The sequence below is a fragment of the Mauremys reevesii genome, linkage group 15 (assembly GCF_016161935.1).
Source record: "Mauremys reevesii isolate NIE-2019 linkage group 15, ASM1616193v1, whole genome shotgun sequence".
Lineage (NCBI taxonomy): Eukaryota > Metazoa > Chordata > Testudines > Geoemydidae > Mauremys > Mauremys reevesii.
In genome coordinates this window covers 34743061-34762551 of record NC_052637.1, presented here as the reverse complement: position 1 = coordinate 34762551, position 19491 = coordinate 34743061, and the positions used below count along the sequence as shown (strand labels likewise).

At 38.8% G+C, this 19491-nt stretch overlaps 1 protein-coding gene across 9 annotated transcripts in view; it reads right to left on the bottom strand.

Moving 5' to 3' along the window:
• Positions 1 to 19491, bottom strand: part of STXBP4 (syntaxin binding protein 4) — a 124310-nt gene that overhangs the window by 50869 nt on the left and 53950 nt on the right. For all 9 annotated transcript variants that reach the window (XM_039500910.1, XM_039500918.1, XM_039500912.1 and 6 more), the window contains 4 exons: positions 10775 to 10951; positions 7498 to 7614; positions 6179 to 6228; positions 3279 to 3412 (listed from right to left, as the gene is read on the bottom strand). In XM_039500910.1, coding sequence (XP_039356844.1) covers positions 3279 to 3412; positions 6179 to 6228; positions 7498 to 7614; positions 10775 to 10951 — 478 coding nt within the window. The remainder of the gene's footprint in view (positions 1 to 3278; positions 3413 to 6178; positions 6229 to 7497; positions 7615 to 10774; positions 10952 to 19491) is intronic.

Below are 19491 nucleotides of genomic sequence, written 5' to 3'. Positions count from 1 at the left end.
TACTTTCACAGGCTAGGGCAGTCAAATTATCTGAAGTCCTTGGCATGTGTTTTAAGAAGAGTGATGGATATTACTGAACAGGATTAAAATAATTTCCATGTACTAAACTGGCATTTCCTACCTTCATGATCTCTTTGGCAGTGGAGTGCCTGCTCATGAACCACCTACGAGGAAAGGCAGTGTGCAAAAGAGAAGGGAAGGTGGAAGTACAAAACTAAAATGAGAAACTTGGTCCCTTAGATACCAATGCAACTCTTTAAATGATTTTCTGCATGGCACCAAATTGCTGCAATCACCACTATAATACTCTCGTTTTGCTGCACTTCATTACAGGCATCTAATGTAAGAAACTTTCAAGGCACTTATTTGCCCAGCAAACATTTGAAGAATGCGACGTACTGATCAGAAATGTCTACATGTTGCTAGTTTAAACCTCAGAAGAAATATTTTCTTTGTTTATTAAACTGCTATGCTGTGAATGAAAGCTGGTCTAGCTAGGAGAAAAGGGACAGGAGGTTCTCTCTCTCTCTTTAGGTTAATACAGATATCAGAAATTCCAAACTGAAAATAACATTTTGTTAGAAATAATTCAAGGCAATAGCTAATTAATTTTCATAAGGGAATATTAGTGGTCACATTCTTCTATGGCCTAGTTTTAATTCAAAATATTGGCAGTAATAAGGGATTGTTTCATGTAGCCTACAAGCATTCTGTAAAAGGCTAGCTATGATTTATTACAGGACATTCAATTAATTGGAGAACACATCCCAGCCACATAACTGAGATCAATTATTATTTCTCTCAGTGAACAGTGGAATATGTATGTAACAAACTATTCTGGCATATCTGCCTAAAGCTAAGGAGATAGATAATTACTATTATGAGTGCACCAGGAAAGGAAAAACACTGCTAATTTTAAAGGCAGAAACTAGCTTCTTGCTCTGAAGATATAATTATCTATGCCCCAGTCCTATGAGATACTGAGCACCTCCTGAGCAGCCAGAATGGAGAGTGCTCAGTACTGCTCAGGATAGGTACTCTAGACAGTGAAATAAACAGAAGAGTGGATATAGTAACACAAACAGCACAAAAAATTCTCCAAATCAGTTTAATAGAGTAGAAACGTGATAATTTTCTATCAGGCCCTGGACTTGCAGCCCCTACTCATGTGAGTAGGTCTACTGTCATCAGTGCACCAACTCACATTCATAAAAACATTTCAGGATCAGACCCCCTAGCCTCCAACTGCATAATCTTCTTTGTGCAAAGATTTACAAGTGAGAGCTGAAGTGAAATCTCACTGAAATCAATGGAAAATAGGCACCCAGGTGGTTTTGAAAATCCCACTAGGTGTCTAAATCTGGCCCTTAGGCACTTTCAAAAATTTTACTCATATCACACTTCAAAGTCCTGTACAAGTTCAAAGTCCTGTACAAACAACTAGTTAATCCTTGGGAGGACCCACATGTAAGGCAGGCATTAGTCTCCTTTTAGAAAAGGGGGAAATGAGGCAGAGGGCAGAGGTCAAATCAGCAGCAGAGCTGGGATTACTATGCAGAAGATTCCTGACTCCCCAATCTGGGCCAGACCCTGGCCTCTACTCCAGGAGCTCTGTGCTGCTCTGATGATTAAAAAGTAGCCATAAAGCTGACTTAACCAGCCCTTGATGACTCTCTCAGCTCAGGGAAACCTTTAAGTGGTACCAATTCACAGAACTGGCATCTATGCCATCCCCTCTCTGCTCCTGGTGCAGAGCGTATGTGGGAGAGAAGAGACTCTGAGAAAAATAACCATGCTTCAAACTATTTTTGCTCCTTTGAGCTGTGCTATGTGCTCCTTGGCTACTGATCTGAATAATATTTTCATCTAATTATATCATGTTGTTGCTGAAGATGACTTTTGCAGTACCAGAGAAGTGTAAAGGGACCTTAAGTGTAAATGGGAAAGAGGACTGTAGACTCCTTGATGACTTCTTCATAAATTATAATTGGGAAGGAGTGATACAGTCAGCTCTGTCCTCTGCCATCAAATACCTTGTCTCTGCTACCCGAACTCTGTGTTCACTTACAATTCTGGGTTCCTTGAATCATGACAGTTAATTGTGAACTGAGATATTAAACATACTGGTATAATGTTAATGAAAAGACTCCAGAAGGATTGCATTAGTATATGAACCCTTCTTGTGAAATGACCAATTAACCAGCTGTTGTGTTAACTGATTATAGCATTTGTAAAACTGCTGGCTGACAGGCTTTTCTTTCAGACAGTTGTAATGTAATATTGGCCAATGCTCATTTCTTAATCCATAAAATTCTTTCTAGTCCATTCTGAAAAGACAGATCATTCCAACTACAAAATGATATAATGATCTGAAAAAAAAATCCAAATCTCATTTTGGTCAAAGAAAAAGCAAAGCTTTCTGATGGATTGTAATTTTTTCTTTTATCTTTACATTCGATCTGATTCTCCTTTCACTTCAGTTTCACACCAGTGTAACTCTTTTGATGATTATGCATATCAATTTGTATCAGTGCAATTCATAGAAAAATCAGGACCAATATGCTTACATTGTTCACAGGCTGGACTCTGTGAATTGCCTTTCTTTCCGGACTAGAATAGGAAGCAGGCTGTAGGAGTCTGTTTCTGAGACCTGCTTGTTAAAAGGTCCCTTTTTCTTCCTACCACCTGACTGTCAGTATTATACACCTCTACCCCGATACAACGCTGTCCTCGGGAGCCAAAAAATCTTATCGCATTATAGGTGAAACCGCGTTATATCGAACTTGCTTTGATCCACCGGAGTGTGCAGCACCCCCCCCAAAGCACTGCTTTACCACGTTATATCCGAATTTTTGTTATATCAGGTCACGTTATATTGGGGTATAGGTGTAATTAGTGTTTTCCTGGAACCATACCCGCAGTGTAGGTTAGTTTCCATTATGAAATATGAGTCTGGCACATTAATAAAGGTGCCTGGATAAGGGCTGATAATAAACCTCATAAATCATAAACCTAAATCACCCTTCCAGCTCATGATTCTATACTAAGTGTAAATGCTACAACTATCTGAACTACACCGAGGATTTTCCTAGTGGCTGTTATGCTCAAATGTGCTTTCTTCTGATGAACCTACGGTAATGACTAATTAGATTTATTGTTCAGTTGATAACTGCTGAAATATTCCACTCTGAATTGCCAGTCAAAAGGTGAAAGGGAGAAAGGGTGTGCGGGGGTGGTGGGTAGAATATATATAAATATATATATATACACACACTCACAATCTACTTCCAGAATGGCACGGACAGATTTAGTAAGATCTTTGGCTTCTGCTGCAAGGGTTGCTGTGACAGTACGTCCATTCCTCCCCAGTCGTGCCAGGAGTGTTTTGGTAGATAATGTGCCTCTTCGGTCACTGGAAGGAACACACAGCAAAGAGATCAATTGTCTATAAGATTACAAGGGAAAATGTTCCTCTTAATAAAATAAAACAGGCATCCTTTCACCTTGTAGAACACATCTCTTGGTTGATTTTAGTCTCATTCCAGTAACAAACAAACAAACAAAAAGAATTATGCTACCAAATTCAGGAGACTTACTGTGACCCTAACAGCACCCCAGTGTCAGAGGGCAAGGAGCTCCCCAGTATCTAGCAGTGAGTTTCAGCAGAACAGTTCAGTGTACCCCAACTCACTAATGTCATAATCTATATCTAACAGCTGTAGGGTCAGGTATCATTGGAAAACTAATAACACACTGGCTGTTAAAATATTCTTGCATAGTGTATGTACGGTAAACCCCAAAGGACCACACAGTTGTGCTGGAAATATGGGACTAAAATGTTTTCAAATCAGGCAAATAGGGACTTGGTACACAGGTTTTTCCCAGACAAAGGAAAGGCTGAAGCCTCCATCCAGGTGAAATCATAATCAATGGGTTATTCATTTGTATATCGGAGGTTGCAGGAACAGAGCAACTTGCATTGTAGCAATCACCAGTCGGAGTCTTATCCTCCAGACCCATGACTCCTTTACTTGGCATGAACTTTATCTGGTGGTGCACCCTTCAGAAGAATATATTTCAAAGGTTCATTGAACTATAAAAGAGAGAGTAAAGCACCTTTATGTTATGCTTCACCTTAGGAGACAAAGAAACTAAGCAATGTGATCTTGTGATGGATCCTGACCAGTAAAAGTTGGAAGGAGACCTGGGTCAGAGAAATCATCTTTAACAAAGACTGTATTTTACTAGATTAAGTTTTAGTCATTTAGATGCATGTTTTGACTTTTATTTGCTTGTTGCCATTTCTACCTTTATCCCTTTTATGTGGTATCACTTAACTTGTGCCCTTTTGTTAATAAATTTGTTTTATTTTTACTATAAAATGTCTCAGTGCTGTGTTTGAAGGGAAGGGTATGTTTACCCAGTGAAGTTAATAAGCTGTAATGTACTGTCTCTTTAAAAGAGCAGCAAACTTAATTCTTTTGTGAATGCACAGTGGTAGGGGCTTTGCGTACAGAGAAACATCTCTGAAGAGCTCGGAAGCTTGAATTCACTGATTGTTATCAGCTAGGCAAGGTTCGGACCAGTGGAGCCTTGAGAATTTTGACTGGTGAGGAAGACAGAGTGATATGGTAGGGAGCTGACACACAGTCTAATCTCTAGCAAAGCTCACTCTAGCTGAGGCAGAGTTAAAACAGTGGTTCACAGCTCTGGATATCCCCAGCAGTGTGTAACACTTACCCAAAGATTATACTGGCTTCTGTACTCAGAATCTCCTATGAAAACAGGGTATATCAACTTTGTAAAGAATGAAATGTTACTATCTCTGTCAGTCAAATACAATTCCCATTGACCTGACTGGGATTAATGCATAAATACATAAGGGTAGAATTTGTTTGCTACTTAACAGGCATCCATTACAGCCTCAGAGCTTGATCCTGAAACTGTCAGTGAGACAAAACCCCTGATAATTTCAGTTAAACAGATCTGATTTTACTAGGAATTTTGCGTGAATAAGGTTTTCAGGATAGGGTCCTAGTCTTGAACATGAACAAGGAGAAATCTGCTTTGTGAGACAGGATAGAATTTTATTGGTATTTTAAGAGGCCAAAGGCTTCTCTAAATCCTGTTGAATATATCTGAGCTGCAGCATTTTTTAATTAAAGTAATTGAGTTTACTTTCATACAGTTTAGATAAATATGGTTTCTCTGATTACAGGCTTGAATGCTTCTTGCTTTGTAATAAAAGCAGGTAGTGCTACTGGAGTTTGCTAGTACAATCCTCATGGTACACAAGGTTATACCAGTTGCCATATTTAGGCTCAGGAAGGAATTTTTCCCTCTGGCAGACAGCCCTAGCCAGTGGCAAGAGGCTATTCCCTCTCCCTTATTTCAGGCACTACGTGGCAGGTAGCTGATTATCTCATTCATAAGCTGTGTGATGCAGTGGGCCAAGCGTTTTCTCCATAGCCCTGTTGGGGGAGGTTTGATGATGTTCTGACATATGCGAATATGCACATTTTTCTTTTATTCCACCTTTGTTGGCAGGGTCATTCACCACGTAAATGGTGCAGGAAGTAACCTTGAAAGTCCTCCTAACCAAAATTTAAACTTTCAGAAGAAACGGAACTAGATAGATGTTGGTGGTACTAACAGTGGTGATGCTACTTCTTACTGGACATAGGCGAGAGGCAGTCTCTACCAAAGAGCCTTACTCTTTGCATGGGGAAAGAATAAGGTGGAAAGCTGTACCAAGGGATATAGTGTCTTTGGTTGATGGAAGTATGGAGATGCCCACAGGTGTGCTGGGTCTGTGCTGGTTAATTGTTTTATCTTCAAATTGTTAATGAAATTTGCAGCCCTGAAACCAGTGTTGTGGTTTTATTTCCACTGTTCATAAAAGTGGCATTCAGAAATGCATGGGAGTATAGAAAGAAAACAGCTAAGACTTAGGGTGAGTTGTTTGGAGCTTCTAACCCTGTCACAAAATGTTTTCAATGATAACATGTATTCATAGAATCATAGAATATCAGGGTTGGAAGGGACCTCAGGAGGTCATCTAGTCCAACCCCCTGCTGAAAGCAGGACCAATCCCCAACTAAATCATCCCAGCCAGGGCTTTGTCAATCATTTCACCACATTACCTTCAATAAAACAAGTTAAGTTTAGGTTTTCTTACCTTAAATTTGACAAGGGGATGGAGTTGTCTGCTAGTACTTCATGCACAACCTGTTGGCAAACAAACAAAGAAATGAATAGTTAATGTTTTATAAGCTTCACATACTATTTTTGTTGCTTTGTCATCTACTTAAAGATCTTCTGTCTCCCTGAAAACTTTGCACACACAATTTGTATTCCTAGCCACAGGGAATGAGCTGGAGTCTCAGTTTTCTTCTAATGGACCCTAAATAATTTTTCATGTGGACAATATTCTATCAACCCAAAGCATCTCAGCAAAATTTATGCAAATATGAACAATATATTCTAAGACACTTTTCATATGGATTTTACTCTATCTCCCTAGCCACAGATCTTCTTGCAGAAAGGCTAGCTTGCTAAATCAAACATTTTCCTATGGGCAGCCCATAATGTAAGGATTATAAAATGAGAAATTTCTCAGTCTCTATGGAAGTAAAATTGTAGAGGCAAATAAGGTATATTGCTGAGATATAAAAGATAACACTTCAAATGACATAATTTCCCCCCCAAGGAACTCTTTTGTATAAGCCTGCGATACCTTTCCCCCATATCTGACATTCAAAAACAAAGTCTGGGAGATTTTCTTATATTGGCAGTCAGCATAGGGGAAGAAGCAACAACAATTTTAAGCTGCCTGAAAATTATAACATACAAAATCACCCTATTTTCACAGCAAGGGGCAACTGAGGTCCACCATATGGAGGAGACAAACACGAATTGGACAAAATTAATTAAAACACATCCATGTTGTGTGTTTATGATCTATACGTCCATGTTATAAACCTTTCTACTATGTGAAATAAATATATGAGTAGACCATATCCTCAGCTAGTATAAAGTGACACAGCAACACTGACTAACTGGCTCAGTATAAAATGGTGCAGAACAGGCTGAGTTGGATTAAGCATACAGCAACCTAAAATTCTGGTTTTTTAACATGTTTTCAACATAACCTCTGTTTACCGATGTATATCTGCCTCTTAATTTTGCAAATGGGCATTAATTTTACCATTTCCAGATAAAGAAACTTGATCTCTAAATGCTAAGATCATAGGTTTTAATGCACAAACAAAAGAATGTTTGTTACAATTAGGCACACAGCAACAATCGAAGGACTCAAAAATCCCTACATGAAATTCTGCCTTAACCCGTATTTCAGCAGGTTGTATAAGCTGTGAATGTTTTTTTCAAACTACAGTTTTACACGTTCATGCTTAATTTATCCTATTTCCTTAGATATAACAACACACATCTTTTCCCAATAAAATGCTGCTGGGAACAACAGTGCAAAAAAGTTACCTCTACAAACTGCAGCAGTTTTGCTGTGGCCACCTCAAAGGTTTTCCTAGCCGATTCTGATTTCCGCAGCTGGCAGTCAAGCACAGTAATTCTCTTTCTTAAATCTTGAACACTATCCTGTGGAAGAAATTCAGTTAATACTATCTAATTCATTTCAAGACTTAATTTTATTTATCCTATTTGTTATTTTTCAAACTTTTTGAGTGAACAGTGAAGGTGGTGATGGGGGTTCTCTCTCCAAATTTTAAGGAAAGAGGAAGCAAATACTGTTTTACCAAAAAGATCTTGAAGGCCCTAATATTGCCTTAAAAATGCACATGATGTTTAAAATAAAATCTGAATTCAGAACTTGAGAGATACTGTAGATTTTAAAATGTCATCTCAGCAATGCTTTCCTTGCATCCCTAGCCTAGCACTCTTTATCTCCTCCATGTCCAAGTAATTGAGGGCTTATCTATGCCGCGGGAGCGCTCCCGCGGCAGCGCTGTACAGCTGCAAGTGCAGCCATACCCTTCATATGGTTCAGTTGTTCATGGGACATGCATGTTGGGAATCAGGCTCCTGCTGCGATCGAGGTGCTGTCAACAGACTGCAGCCACCACTTCTCTTTTTACAACTTTTTGTTTTTTGTTTTTTAGAAAGGGCATCGGCCTGGGGCTGGATCCCCCAGCAGTCCACAGTGCTGATTTGATCATGGTGGGAAGCCCAGGTCTCCATTCCTTTTTTGGAATTATTTTAAAACTCTGAATTACATTGTTTTTTGTTCAATGTTTAATTACTACATTAGGATCTCACCAAAGCAACTAGTAATTCTGTGGCAGGTCTTGAACAGAGTTAAACCGCTCAGATTTTTCTACATGTGTATGTGTAACCCATCGTTCAGTATTTGTTACATGTGCCCCTTTGTGCCTGATCCACAGAGGATAAGAGTCTGGTGGCCCTTTAGCTCAAAAGTGTTCAGTCTCTGGTGGTGTTGGACAAGATGGAGGCCACTATGCATACATGGGCACATTTGTTTACTTGATCTGTGTGCTAGGCAGAGGATTAGGCACAAAATACCTCCCAGTAAAAGGGAAAGAAAATGCTAATCTCTACAAAGACAAAGGTTGACATTACTGTAGGTGCACTTCTCTTGAAGCCCATCACCTGAATACAACCTACTATAAGATATGCAACTACTAAAAAGTGCTGTTACTAATAACTATATCTTTATTAAAAGCAAACACACACACACACAGAGTTTTATGTGGCAGAATCCCCATTATTCTGACTATCAGAAAGTCTGCTTGATTAGAAAGTTTCTTTTCTGTAATGTATATCACGCTGTTCACTACTGGAAAAGGAGATGCTAAACCTACTTAGGGAGGATTTTATTAAATACAGCCAACTGTTGCTGCTTTACTAAATACAGTTTTGGTTTCCCTGGCTTACAGATGTTATCAATAGGCAAAGTGGAGCAAACCTCTTCTTCGTGTACTGTACCTAAAGAAACAAGGTGAACTGATCAATATCTCTTGCTTACACTACCAGTCGCATAAATTAAATTTAGAAGAGCACTTCAAGTATGCTACTTAAGAGGCCTTATTCTCTACTTCCTTGCTGCTGTACAACCACTCACACAAAGTGGGAGTAAAAGGCTACCAAACTGGAATAGTAACATTTTACACCAACTTATTTTTTTAAATCGATCAGGTTTATTATGGTAATGCCTAAGGGCCAGCCAAGAATGAGGCTTACCTGTGCTAGGTACTGTACCAACACAGACTAGTAGACAGTCCCAGCCCTGAAGAGCTTCCAACTTTGCACAAGTACAAGGGTTTAATCCTGCACCTGTTGCAGTCAATGGGAGTGTTACCACTAAACAAGATGGGTGAGGATCAGGTCCCAGGTCAGATTTTTGAAAGCACTCAAGTCCAGATTTTCAAGCATTCATGTCTGTGACCAGATTTTCAAGAAAGTTTAGCACCCAACATGCATCAATGTGCTGAGCGTAACTGAAAATCTGGACACTGATTTTGTGCTTAAAGGGGAGATGCGCTCTTTTGAAAATCTGGGCCTAAGTGATCAAACAAAGAGTGTACAAGGCAGTGAAGTATTAGGTCCATGCACTTTATAGCTCTTGTAACACAGGTTTTGCTTTTTTAATATTGAACTAATTTTCACACTGAAAATTTGAGCAGGCCACCCTTATTTTAAATTATTGGGCATATCCATTTTTTCATGGGTAAACTAGGTAACTACACACACACACACAAATTCCAATTATTATTTTTACTGGTTTTTAATCTGTATTATTGTAAAGCCTAAGAGCCCTACTCATGGTCCAGGACACCACTGTTCTAGGAGCTGAACGAACAAACAGAACAAAAAGGAAGCCTCTGTCCCAAAGAGCTTACAATCTAAGTTCAAGAAAAGAGAGACAAGATGGATATAGACAGACAACAGGGAAGTACAAAGAAACAATGCACAATATATGTCAGCATGAAAAATGGATTCCCAGTTATGGAGGTTCATTAAAAATTGTCCCAAACTGTTTTATTCTAAATTGGTCTCTAAAAATCATTGGGGATAATATGGTGGCCTCGAGTATGAGGCTCATTTGTATAACCTTTTTCATTTAAAAAAATAATCAGATTTAGGTCACACTAATGTTGTTTGTGTCTTTCAAATAATTAACTTGAGTACATTTGAATGTATTCAAGGATAGTCCTGAATTTTATTTTATTATTTGTGCATCACTGAGAAACAGGTTAGAAATACTAACAATATGCCAAGTGTAAACAACAAACACACTTACTGAAGATACATCTGCACTGATTTAAAACAGAAACCAGGCAAAAGCTGAAACTGAACATGTGTGAATTTGCTTAGGAATCTAAAATATCTTTCATTCTCTCACACTTCCTTGAATGCTCTAATCAATCACAAAAATGATTTTTCTTTGCCTCAATTTTTAGGACATATATTAGTAAATTTTAAAACAAAACAGAAAGCCAAAATATTCAGTGTTTTATACTTTAAGGCTTGAGATGTGCCATATTGACCAATGACCCAAATAAGCTTCTGGCTCTTGTTTTTCCAACCTAAAGATATCTAGATAAAGGAAGGCTCGTAGCCTTCACATTGCCCCCTTCACTACGCATCATTCCAGTTATTGAATAATACAAGGCAAAACAGTGACCTACTTTAGAAGAGCAGATGAAAAGAAAATGAAAACAGGATACATGACAACAGCAAGGAAACCATGGTAACTATGAGAGATGACTGTTCCGCTTACTTTATTTTGGCCAGAATGATCAGTGAGCTGAGCCTTCAGCTCTGTAATTTCAGCCTCTAATAGGCGGATTATTTCTTCATAATCCATCTCCATTCCACGAGCCTGCCTCTGTGCAGCTTCTGCAAGATGAATCCTACTTCGCAGGGCTCTTGCCTCTTCCACTGCTGCCTTGGCTTCCTATAAAATACAGACAAAGTGAACAATTCTCTGATTTAGGTAAAATATTGCTTTTGGCATAGGACTTAAATTTTGGGACTGATGATTAGAGAGTTCCATTTTTTTCTTTTTAAAATTTGTGGTGTGAAAATAAGGGGAAAAGGTTTTTTTTTTTTTAAAAAAAATAAAGAGAGAATTTTAACAACTGTAAAGTAAGACAGCCCTTTCCTTGACATTTAACATTTTAATGGACTGTATTCAACAAAAAATAATGTTCAGTTTCTACAGCAAAGGAGACCAACAAAATGTAAAGAAATCATGACCACCAAACCAGGTTCTGAGATCTAGTACACTGATATAAATCCAATGGAGGTGAAAGTGATTTAACACCAGCATATCTGACATTCATAATGAAGCCCACCATCTCCACACCAGAGGAAAGCCTCCAATTAATTACAGGTATCTGGCTTTCTTATTATTGCCTGAATCCAATGAATCAGCCCACAGTTTCCACAGCATTTTTTGTATGAATTATTAACCTTGGTGTCCTGGCCAAATTAAATTCCTTTAAAAATGTATTGCTTGTTGTTTCCTTCCAGTTCTTGTATTCAACTCTTTACTCCTGTATTATTTAAGGAGAGCTTTCTATATAGGAGCCATAGAAAAAAAGAGGAAAGTAGACATAGGAGAAGGCACGGGAAATTTTATGGTATTTTTCCAAATAAAAAACATTTGTGAACTTTTTAAAACCAAGGTAGATAAATTATTCCCTGCTTACAAAAACAGCTGTGAAAGAATGTAACAGTTACAAAACTTAAACACAGAGAAAAGTGTGGAGATTCTCAGTTAAGTTTGTCACTGAATATTAATTCGCATTAACGTCTGTTAATTTGTAAATTGAGTATTGTTAAATTAAAGGCCTGATCCTGCAAATCTTTACTCATGCAAGTAGCCTTTCAGACTTGAGCGGGACTACTTTCGTACTCACATGATTAACTGTTTGAAGGATTGTGCCCTAATTTACAAATTACACATTAATGCGGCCCCTAAGCATTTAAACATTTTTTTCTATATTCGCCACCACCCCATAGAACCACAAACCCGCTTCTCCTCTTATATTGGTGGAAATCAGCAGTTACACTGAAGTGAATGGAGCTACACCAACATGAAAACCATGGTCAGTGAGAAAAGAATCAGGCTCTGTGTCTATCTTTCTGGCTGAGGCCAGGAACAAACTGGTGGGGTAATAAATGAAGACTCCATTCAAAGTCAAAGCTCTCTCAAAGGAGTCCCTTTTTAGGACCAGATCCAGGCCTTTCCACTGAGTTCCATGGGAGCTGGATCAGACTCTCAGTCCCCCATTCTCAATCAAGTTGGCAGAATCACAGTTTTTGTGCTGTAAACAAAAAATGAAACATCCAATGTGGTATTTTGAGGCTTCCAATGAGTGAAACCTTGAAAATTTCCCTTAAGGAATTAGGATTAACTCTGTGATTGTCTGATGTTCACTTCACAGATCAGTGGCCACAGATGTAGTCTGCTACTGAATCAAGCCTTCAAATGCAATGAAGAATTTCATGCTGTTGTGGGCTGTTCCTAATTAAACTTGAGCATTTTGTGCAGCATGTGTAGATGAAATAGGCAGTTCAGTGAATCATATTCAGAACAAAAATTACCTAGCTAAATATATACATTAGCTCTTCATTTAAAGTAAACCAGCTTTACAAAAATACAGATATAACAAAAGGGATAAATCAGAGAGAGAGACAGAGAGAGAGGAGATTGTAAATCTATATCTAGTTTTGTGGCTAAATCTGGTGCAAAATAGTTGTGTAAACCTTGGTGTCCTGTTTATGGCAATAATAGTATTCCATCAAAAAGTTTCTATGACTTTTCAAGTGGATTCAATACTCTTCTTCACTTCCAATCCTAAACCGCTGTGCTGTGTTGCTGTGCACTATTCATCAGCCATGATCCTTCCCACCACAGTGGTGAGTAAATAGATTCCAATATATTATACAGTACAAGATTTGAGTTCTATTTCTGCTGGAGTTTTCTCACTGACTTCTGTGAGAATATTAATCTGTGGATCAGTCTGCAAAGGGCTTTGGGATGAAATTCCCATTGAAAGTCAACAAGAGCTGTGCTCTAATTCCTCTGAAAATTCTTCTTGAAGAACCTCCTCCTACAAAACTATGTATCAAATGATACTTTATATTATATATATATGCGCATCACTGGTATAGTGGACCTTAATGTAATGAAATTTACTGAAGATATTGCAATGCTCTTCCCCAAATTCTTTGTACAGCTGTCAGTAGAATTAAAAAACAAAAACAAGCAAATGGCATTCACCGTGCTATACCAATGCCGTTAAAACTTCAAAATTTTAACTTCCTTCTAAGTTTCATAACAAAACAGACACTCCCAGAGAAAAAGAAACATGCAGTTTTATCAGAGACAAGTTTCTAATTAGTTCAACACACCGTTATCTACATCAGTTAATCTGCTCCCTTAGGTTTTAGAACTCCCAGGTTAGTCAGTATATCCTTCAAAGTGTCAGCTTTAGATCAAATAAGTTGCTGATCAAAAAGAAAGATATACACTGTATTTTGTGGTTCACTTGAACCAAAGCAGCCACCCATAGTTCTCCTTAGCTTCTTATTAATCTGGAAAAGATTCCCAATTTATATGCATTTACTGAACACCCTTATTAAAGGTCAGAACCACTAGAATACTTTCCCTCCATTTTAAATTAAGACATCCAGGTAAAAATTCTTCAAAGAAACATTTGTCTAGGATGCTTAGCTCAGTACCTTAAAGGTTCACCTAGCAAAAACCTTTCTCTACTACATGCAATGGGGACTGTATTTGCTCTGTGAGGCCCAAATCCTGCAAAGCAATATGTGCAGATAGCACCTTTTGACAACACAGTGCCCCAAATCCCATTACTTTGCAGTGCCATCAAGTAGCTCACTATCTTCCCAATTCTATATCCACCACAGTGCAGATTAGAGCATCTTTGGAGCTGCTTTAACCGGTGCTTCTGGCAGTGGTCCCCAATGATGGGGATAACTGGAGAGCAGCTTGCTCTAGTCACCCCTTCTCCTGGCTCCTGAGTTGGTTTTGTGAAGTACGGGAGAATCTACATCTGACTCTACAGCTGCTGGTGTCTCCCCAGTGCCTGGGAGATTTCTTTCAGGGAAGACTTGGCAATTTCCAAACCCTTTGTGCCATCACAGCAGTGCAAAGAGGAAGTAGCAGGGCATAGAATATGGTCCAATGTCTTTTTGTATATACTGTATTCTGTCCACTGTTTGCATATTCACAGCTTGCAAGTATTTACATTTTGGTTCTAGCATGGTAACATCAGTTTCTGGTAACAAGCTATGCTGACCAATTAATGAGGTGCATGGTGAAGAGGGAGCATGTAGGGTTCTGATATTGTAGTTGTCAAGGTGAAGTGGCCTGACAACATTGTGAACCATGTTCTATTTCTTCCTTAGATAAAATCTTCCTGTTTGACAGCTGAATTAATCTGTTTAGTACTCCAGCTTCCAAAAACAGTATAACTAACACTGAACACTCTTCCTTGTAAAAGGAAGATGTTCCTCTAATCTAACTACAAATGTGATTCAATAAAAAGCTGGCAGATAATATTCAAGTATGTTTGTTTATTTATTTGGCTTTATACAAATCATACACAAAAAAGCATCTATACACGTCTTTAGTCTTTTTTGTCATGCATTAAAAATACAAACACTAATGAAAACAAAAATAAACCCAACAACTTCCTTGAAGACAGGGGAAAAATAAATCATGTCCCAGCTCCCAAATCTCAGGCACACAAGTCCCAACCTTCAAAGCACCACCACCCTGCCCAGGAAAAGACAAGAGCTTTGCAGCATGCCAAATCTGGTCCATTTTGGACAAAATTCCAGAACTGAGGGCAGTCATAGAGAACAAGCTGTCAACCCTCTCATCTACCGAGGGTGCTCCAGCTTAAGTGCCTCTGCTTTCTCAACTGCGGCAACATATCACCGTGAAAGATGTGGTCCCTCAGGCAGGGAGGTCCCAGGCCATTAAGGGTACGTCCAAACTGGAATAAAAAACCCGCAGCAGAGCCGTGGCTGTACCAGGTCAGGTTCACAGGGCTCGGACTGTGGGGCTAAACATTGCTGTGTAGATGTTCAGGCTCAGGCTGGAGCCTGAGCTCTGAAACCCCGTGATAGGCCCTTATGCCTTGGTTAGTGGCACTGGAAAAAAGTTTTCCTGTAAGTTTCTGCATCCTTGCAATCCCCCGCCCAATTTTCAGACCAGCATGGGTTTGACTATAACCAACTTAATCTATACCAAGCCACCTTCCCGAATGACGATAAGCAGACCTAGCAACGTAAAACATAGCCACGTTGGCCTGGGTAAATCTTAACCCAGTTTAAAAAGCTAATTATTTGATCAGTGAACACTGGAATTAGGACTTTTAAGTAGCTGATGTGTTCATCTGGCTGCCAGTAATCAGAATTATATTACAGGTCTGGCAACTTCAGGGCAGTGCTTGTTTCTGTACTCACAAGCACTGTTGATGTTTGTATATACATGTACATCTGGACCTTTTGGGGCTGTTTACAAAGTTCACAGAGTTTTTTGCTACTGTGTGGCTTGAAAGTCAGAATCCTAGAGGCAGCTCCCTTTTAGATACTTTTTATGTATTGTACTATACTGGCCCAGGTCCTCAGCGAGTATAAGTTATGACAGTTCCACTGAACCCCATGGAGCTATGTTGATGTACATTAACTATTTAGGGTGAGATCCTCACTACGGCTCCAACCCCTTTACACATGTAAAAGGGCCAGCATGGCATAACGTAGCCCTAAAGCCACATTTCTGATGGGAGGGGTGAGGATTATGTTGAAGATAACCGTATGGCTTCCATCCCTTCACAAGCCCTGGGTATGCTGGAGCCGTGTGCAGAAGGGGAAGTGTCAGGAGTAGGGTTGCAGCATATAGTACTCAGATTCCAAACAGCATTAAGGGCTGTGGGACAGCAAAGGACAGATTGCCATAATTTACACAGGCCTCTAGGGCTGTCTAAATTATCCTGGAGAGTTTCCGGAGCCCTTGAAGCAAATTGGGATCAGAAGGGCATAATGGCGACTTAAAGGCACGTTACCTCCCTCTCCCACCAGGCTATCAGTTCTATGCTGTGCTTTAATCTCATCCCTACGTCTTTACATATATAGACATATGGATATTAGCATAATTAATAAGGAGTCTCTAAGGTGCCACAAGTACTCCTCATCCTTTTTGCTGATACAGACTCACACGGCTACCACTCTGAAACCTGTCACTTTAACTGGAGTCAGGCCTTTCTTAGCCAATAACTAACGTACATTAAAATACATCAAAAGTTCTATCATTAAAAGTTTGGGAACAAGTTTTAACAATTTAAACATTTCAAAATTCCTTGGTTTTCCTCAGAAAATAACTATTTAAGTTCTCAACAGTAAAAATAAGAAAAACTTGTTTTCCTTCTTGATTTTAAAAATGAGAGTAATAAGCAATTCTATAAAGGCAGTAACACACTGCAAAGAGGGCGATTCTTGAATCAATAAAAGCTGCCCTTATTTCCCTACACAGCTCAATGGGTACTGTTAAAAGCTCCTTTTCTGCCCTGCAGCCTCTGATTAACATCTTCAGATGGCAGGGGTTTGAAATAGCTTGGTTAGCAATAAGGAACAAAAGGTGATAAGGGGCAGATGTAATGATTCAACTGTTAAAAGATTTTTTTAAGTGCCCAGAAGAAAAGGGTTTGAAAATATAGTTTTCCTATAGATAATATAAGATTAGAGTCTTCCTATAATATCTTTCCATGAATAAATAAAACATCACAGTTGTGGGTATAGATGCTATAAATGCTTGCCTACGGTTAAGTAGTGCCCTGGTGAGTATATATAATTTGGGAGCACTGAGAATAGCCATCCAGATACTTAAATTAATTATTTTCAGAAACAAGTATTTAGCAGGCAGGTCTCTGTGCTATCGCAACTACCTTTGATCTTTCACTTGCTAAAACTTTCTCCCAGGCTGAGTTTATAAAAGTTATTTTAAGCATCGTTAAAAGTTCAGTGTTATGACCTGAAACAGTAAAGTAGTGATCAATCCAAAACTGAAATGTTTTAACCTGTCTTGGCCAATCGTTGACCTGTAGGAGGACGGCAAATCATTCACTTGAGTAAATTCTAGGCTATCATAATACCTGATTATCCTCTGGGTGCAGGTATAGATAATTGTACCAGTATGTATCAGGTGTTAGAAGAGACATTGTAGATAGAATACCAGTGTTGGAAGGGACCTCAGGAGGTCATCTAGTCCAGCCCCCTGCTCAAAGCAGGGCCAATCCTCAGACACATTTTTGCCCCAGATCCCTAAATGGCCCCCTCAAGGATTGAACTCACAACCCTGGGTTTAGCAGGCCAATGCTCAAACCACTGAGACTTTTTGATTTTTTGTAAAATATAATCTTCAGTCATTCTGTGCTACACACAAACATTCTATATACAGATACAGAATAACTGAATATCGGAGCCTTCCCTCAGCCAGGGAGGCAATTAATGAGGTATGTTTTAGGTATATTCTTTATGATAAATGACCAGTTCAACTGAACACTGATTACATCGATGATTTAAGACAATAGCATTTCTCTGAACATCAGGGTTTCCATCGTTTAATTATTGCTCTTTGATCTTGACAACTGAAAAACTTTGGAGGGCATAACAGACCAAAAGGTCAAGGGAAAAGCTGCCACATCTCACGGATTTTTAGAAGTCCTTAAATATATACCTACACAGCTCATATGCTAAGAATGGTTTAATAGCTAGGGACTGTTCTTTAGTTGCCTTTGACAAAAGGAAATGGACACACACCAAATGCTTAATGAGCATTCAAGTTGTGACTTTTTTTTTTAAAGATACATAGATTTCATTATAATATGGAAACACCTTCCTTTATAATCCCTTTGTAGCTACCTATTGCAGAAGTCTCATGTTGAATTGATAATACCCAACTGATAAGCCTAAACTATGCAGCATTTTTAGACTATGGCTTCATTGCAAAATAGATGTTTCTTAATGTAAAATCCTAGTGAAGACAAGGCACCCTAGGTTTACTTCAATGTGTTTACTTCAAGGTGAAAACCAGATGAAGAGTAGAGGGTTGACCTCGATTAATTACATCAAGGTACAAAGTGCCTGTGTCCATTGGCTCCAATAGGAGTTTACATTTAAAAAGCTCTCTTGAGATCATTTTACATCAAGATACCTCACACCTTTTTTCCCCAGTGAAGACCTCGCCATAGAGTTCTAGGGTGGGTGCTTAGTTTTCAATCTTCTGCACTTAAATCTGGCATCCAAATTGTACATTTCAGTGTTCAAATTGTTAGTTAGAGCCTGCCCAGTCCTAAAACATACTGAGCACCTCTTGTGAAGTCCTGAGCATCCTCAATGCACAATACCTCATAAGGGCCTTGATTCAGCAAAGCACTCAACCACATGCTTAAGTCCATCTGTATTCAGCAAAGCACCTAAACACATACTTAAAGTTAAGCATGCACTAAGTGCTTTGCTGATTTAGGGTCAGAAAGTATTCTGCAGCTTGCAGGATCAGACACTTAAGCATCCAAATACATGTTTTAGATGGATAAGCATCAATTTGGGTACTCAGCTACAAAGTCCAAAAGTGAAGGTTGAACAGAGTGTTAACCAGATCTGTGAGTAGCCTGGTTTTTTACAGTGTGGGTCTCAGTGAATCTCAAACAATGAATCTCAATATTAATTGAAATGCACATCCGTGTGTTTGCTTAGAATACATATAATGGAAAAATACATAAAATAATATAAAATATAAACAGAAGTAAACATTTCTGTAAGTAAATATTTCAAATATGTTGAAACTTTCCATGATTTAATTATTGCTCTTTGATTTCACTAGCTGTGTCCTTTTCAGTAGTCATTACTTAAAGTACAGCTGGGAAAACCCTATTGTTCAGCACCAGGAGGCCTGAACTTTTCACTGCAAAGCTGACCTTCAAAATTACATGATGACAATGCAGACAGAGAAATAAACACATGAGGGCCTCATGTGGTGGCAATGGGCATTGCTATCACTAAAAATACCAAGCACATGCATTTCTGTAGCTTGTACACAATGCCTTAATTGAACAATGATTGTCATGTAAAGTATAGCAACATAGCAATACCAGAAATAGCAATTATATTCTAACTGAGTACTGAAGGGTAGCACTAAAACAAACAAACAAAAAACCCTAACAAATAGTAAAGTCAAAAGTATAAATCTAATCTCAAAATAAGAACAGAAGAGAAAGGTTTAAACTCTTCATTTGGCATTTGGAACAGAACATCTGCTGCAGTCAGCAGGCATGCAAGCAGCATGCAAGTAAGCAGTATGGCCTGAGGATGTCACGTGGGCCGCAGCTCTGTGCTGATTGGACCACAGGTTGAGAACCATTGGTTTACACGGATAGCTGTGAGCAAGCCTCCCCAATA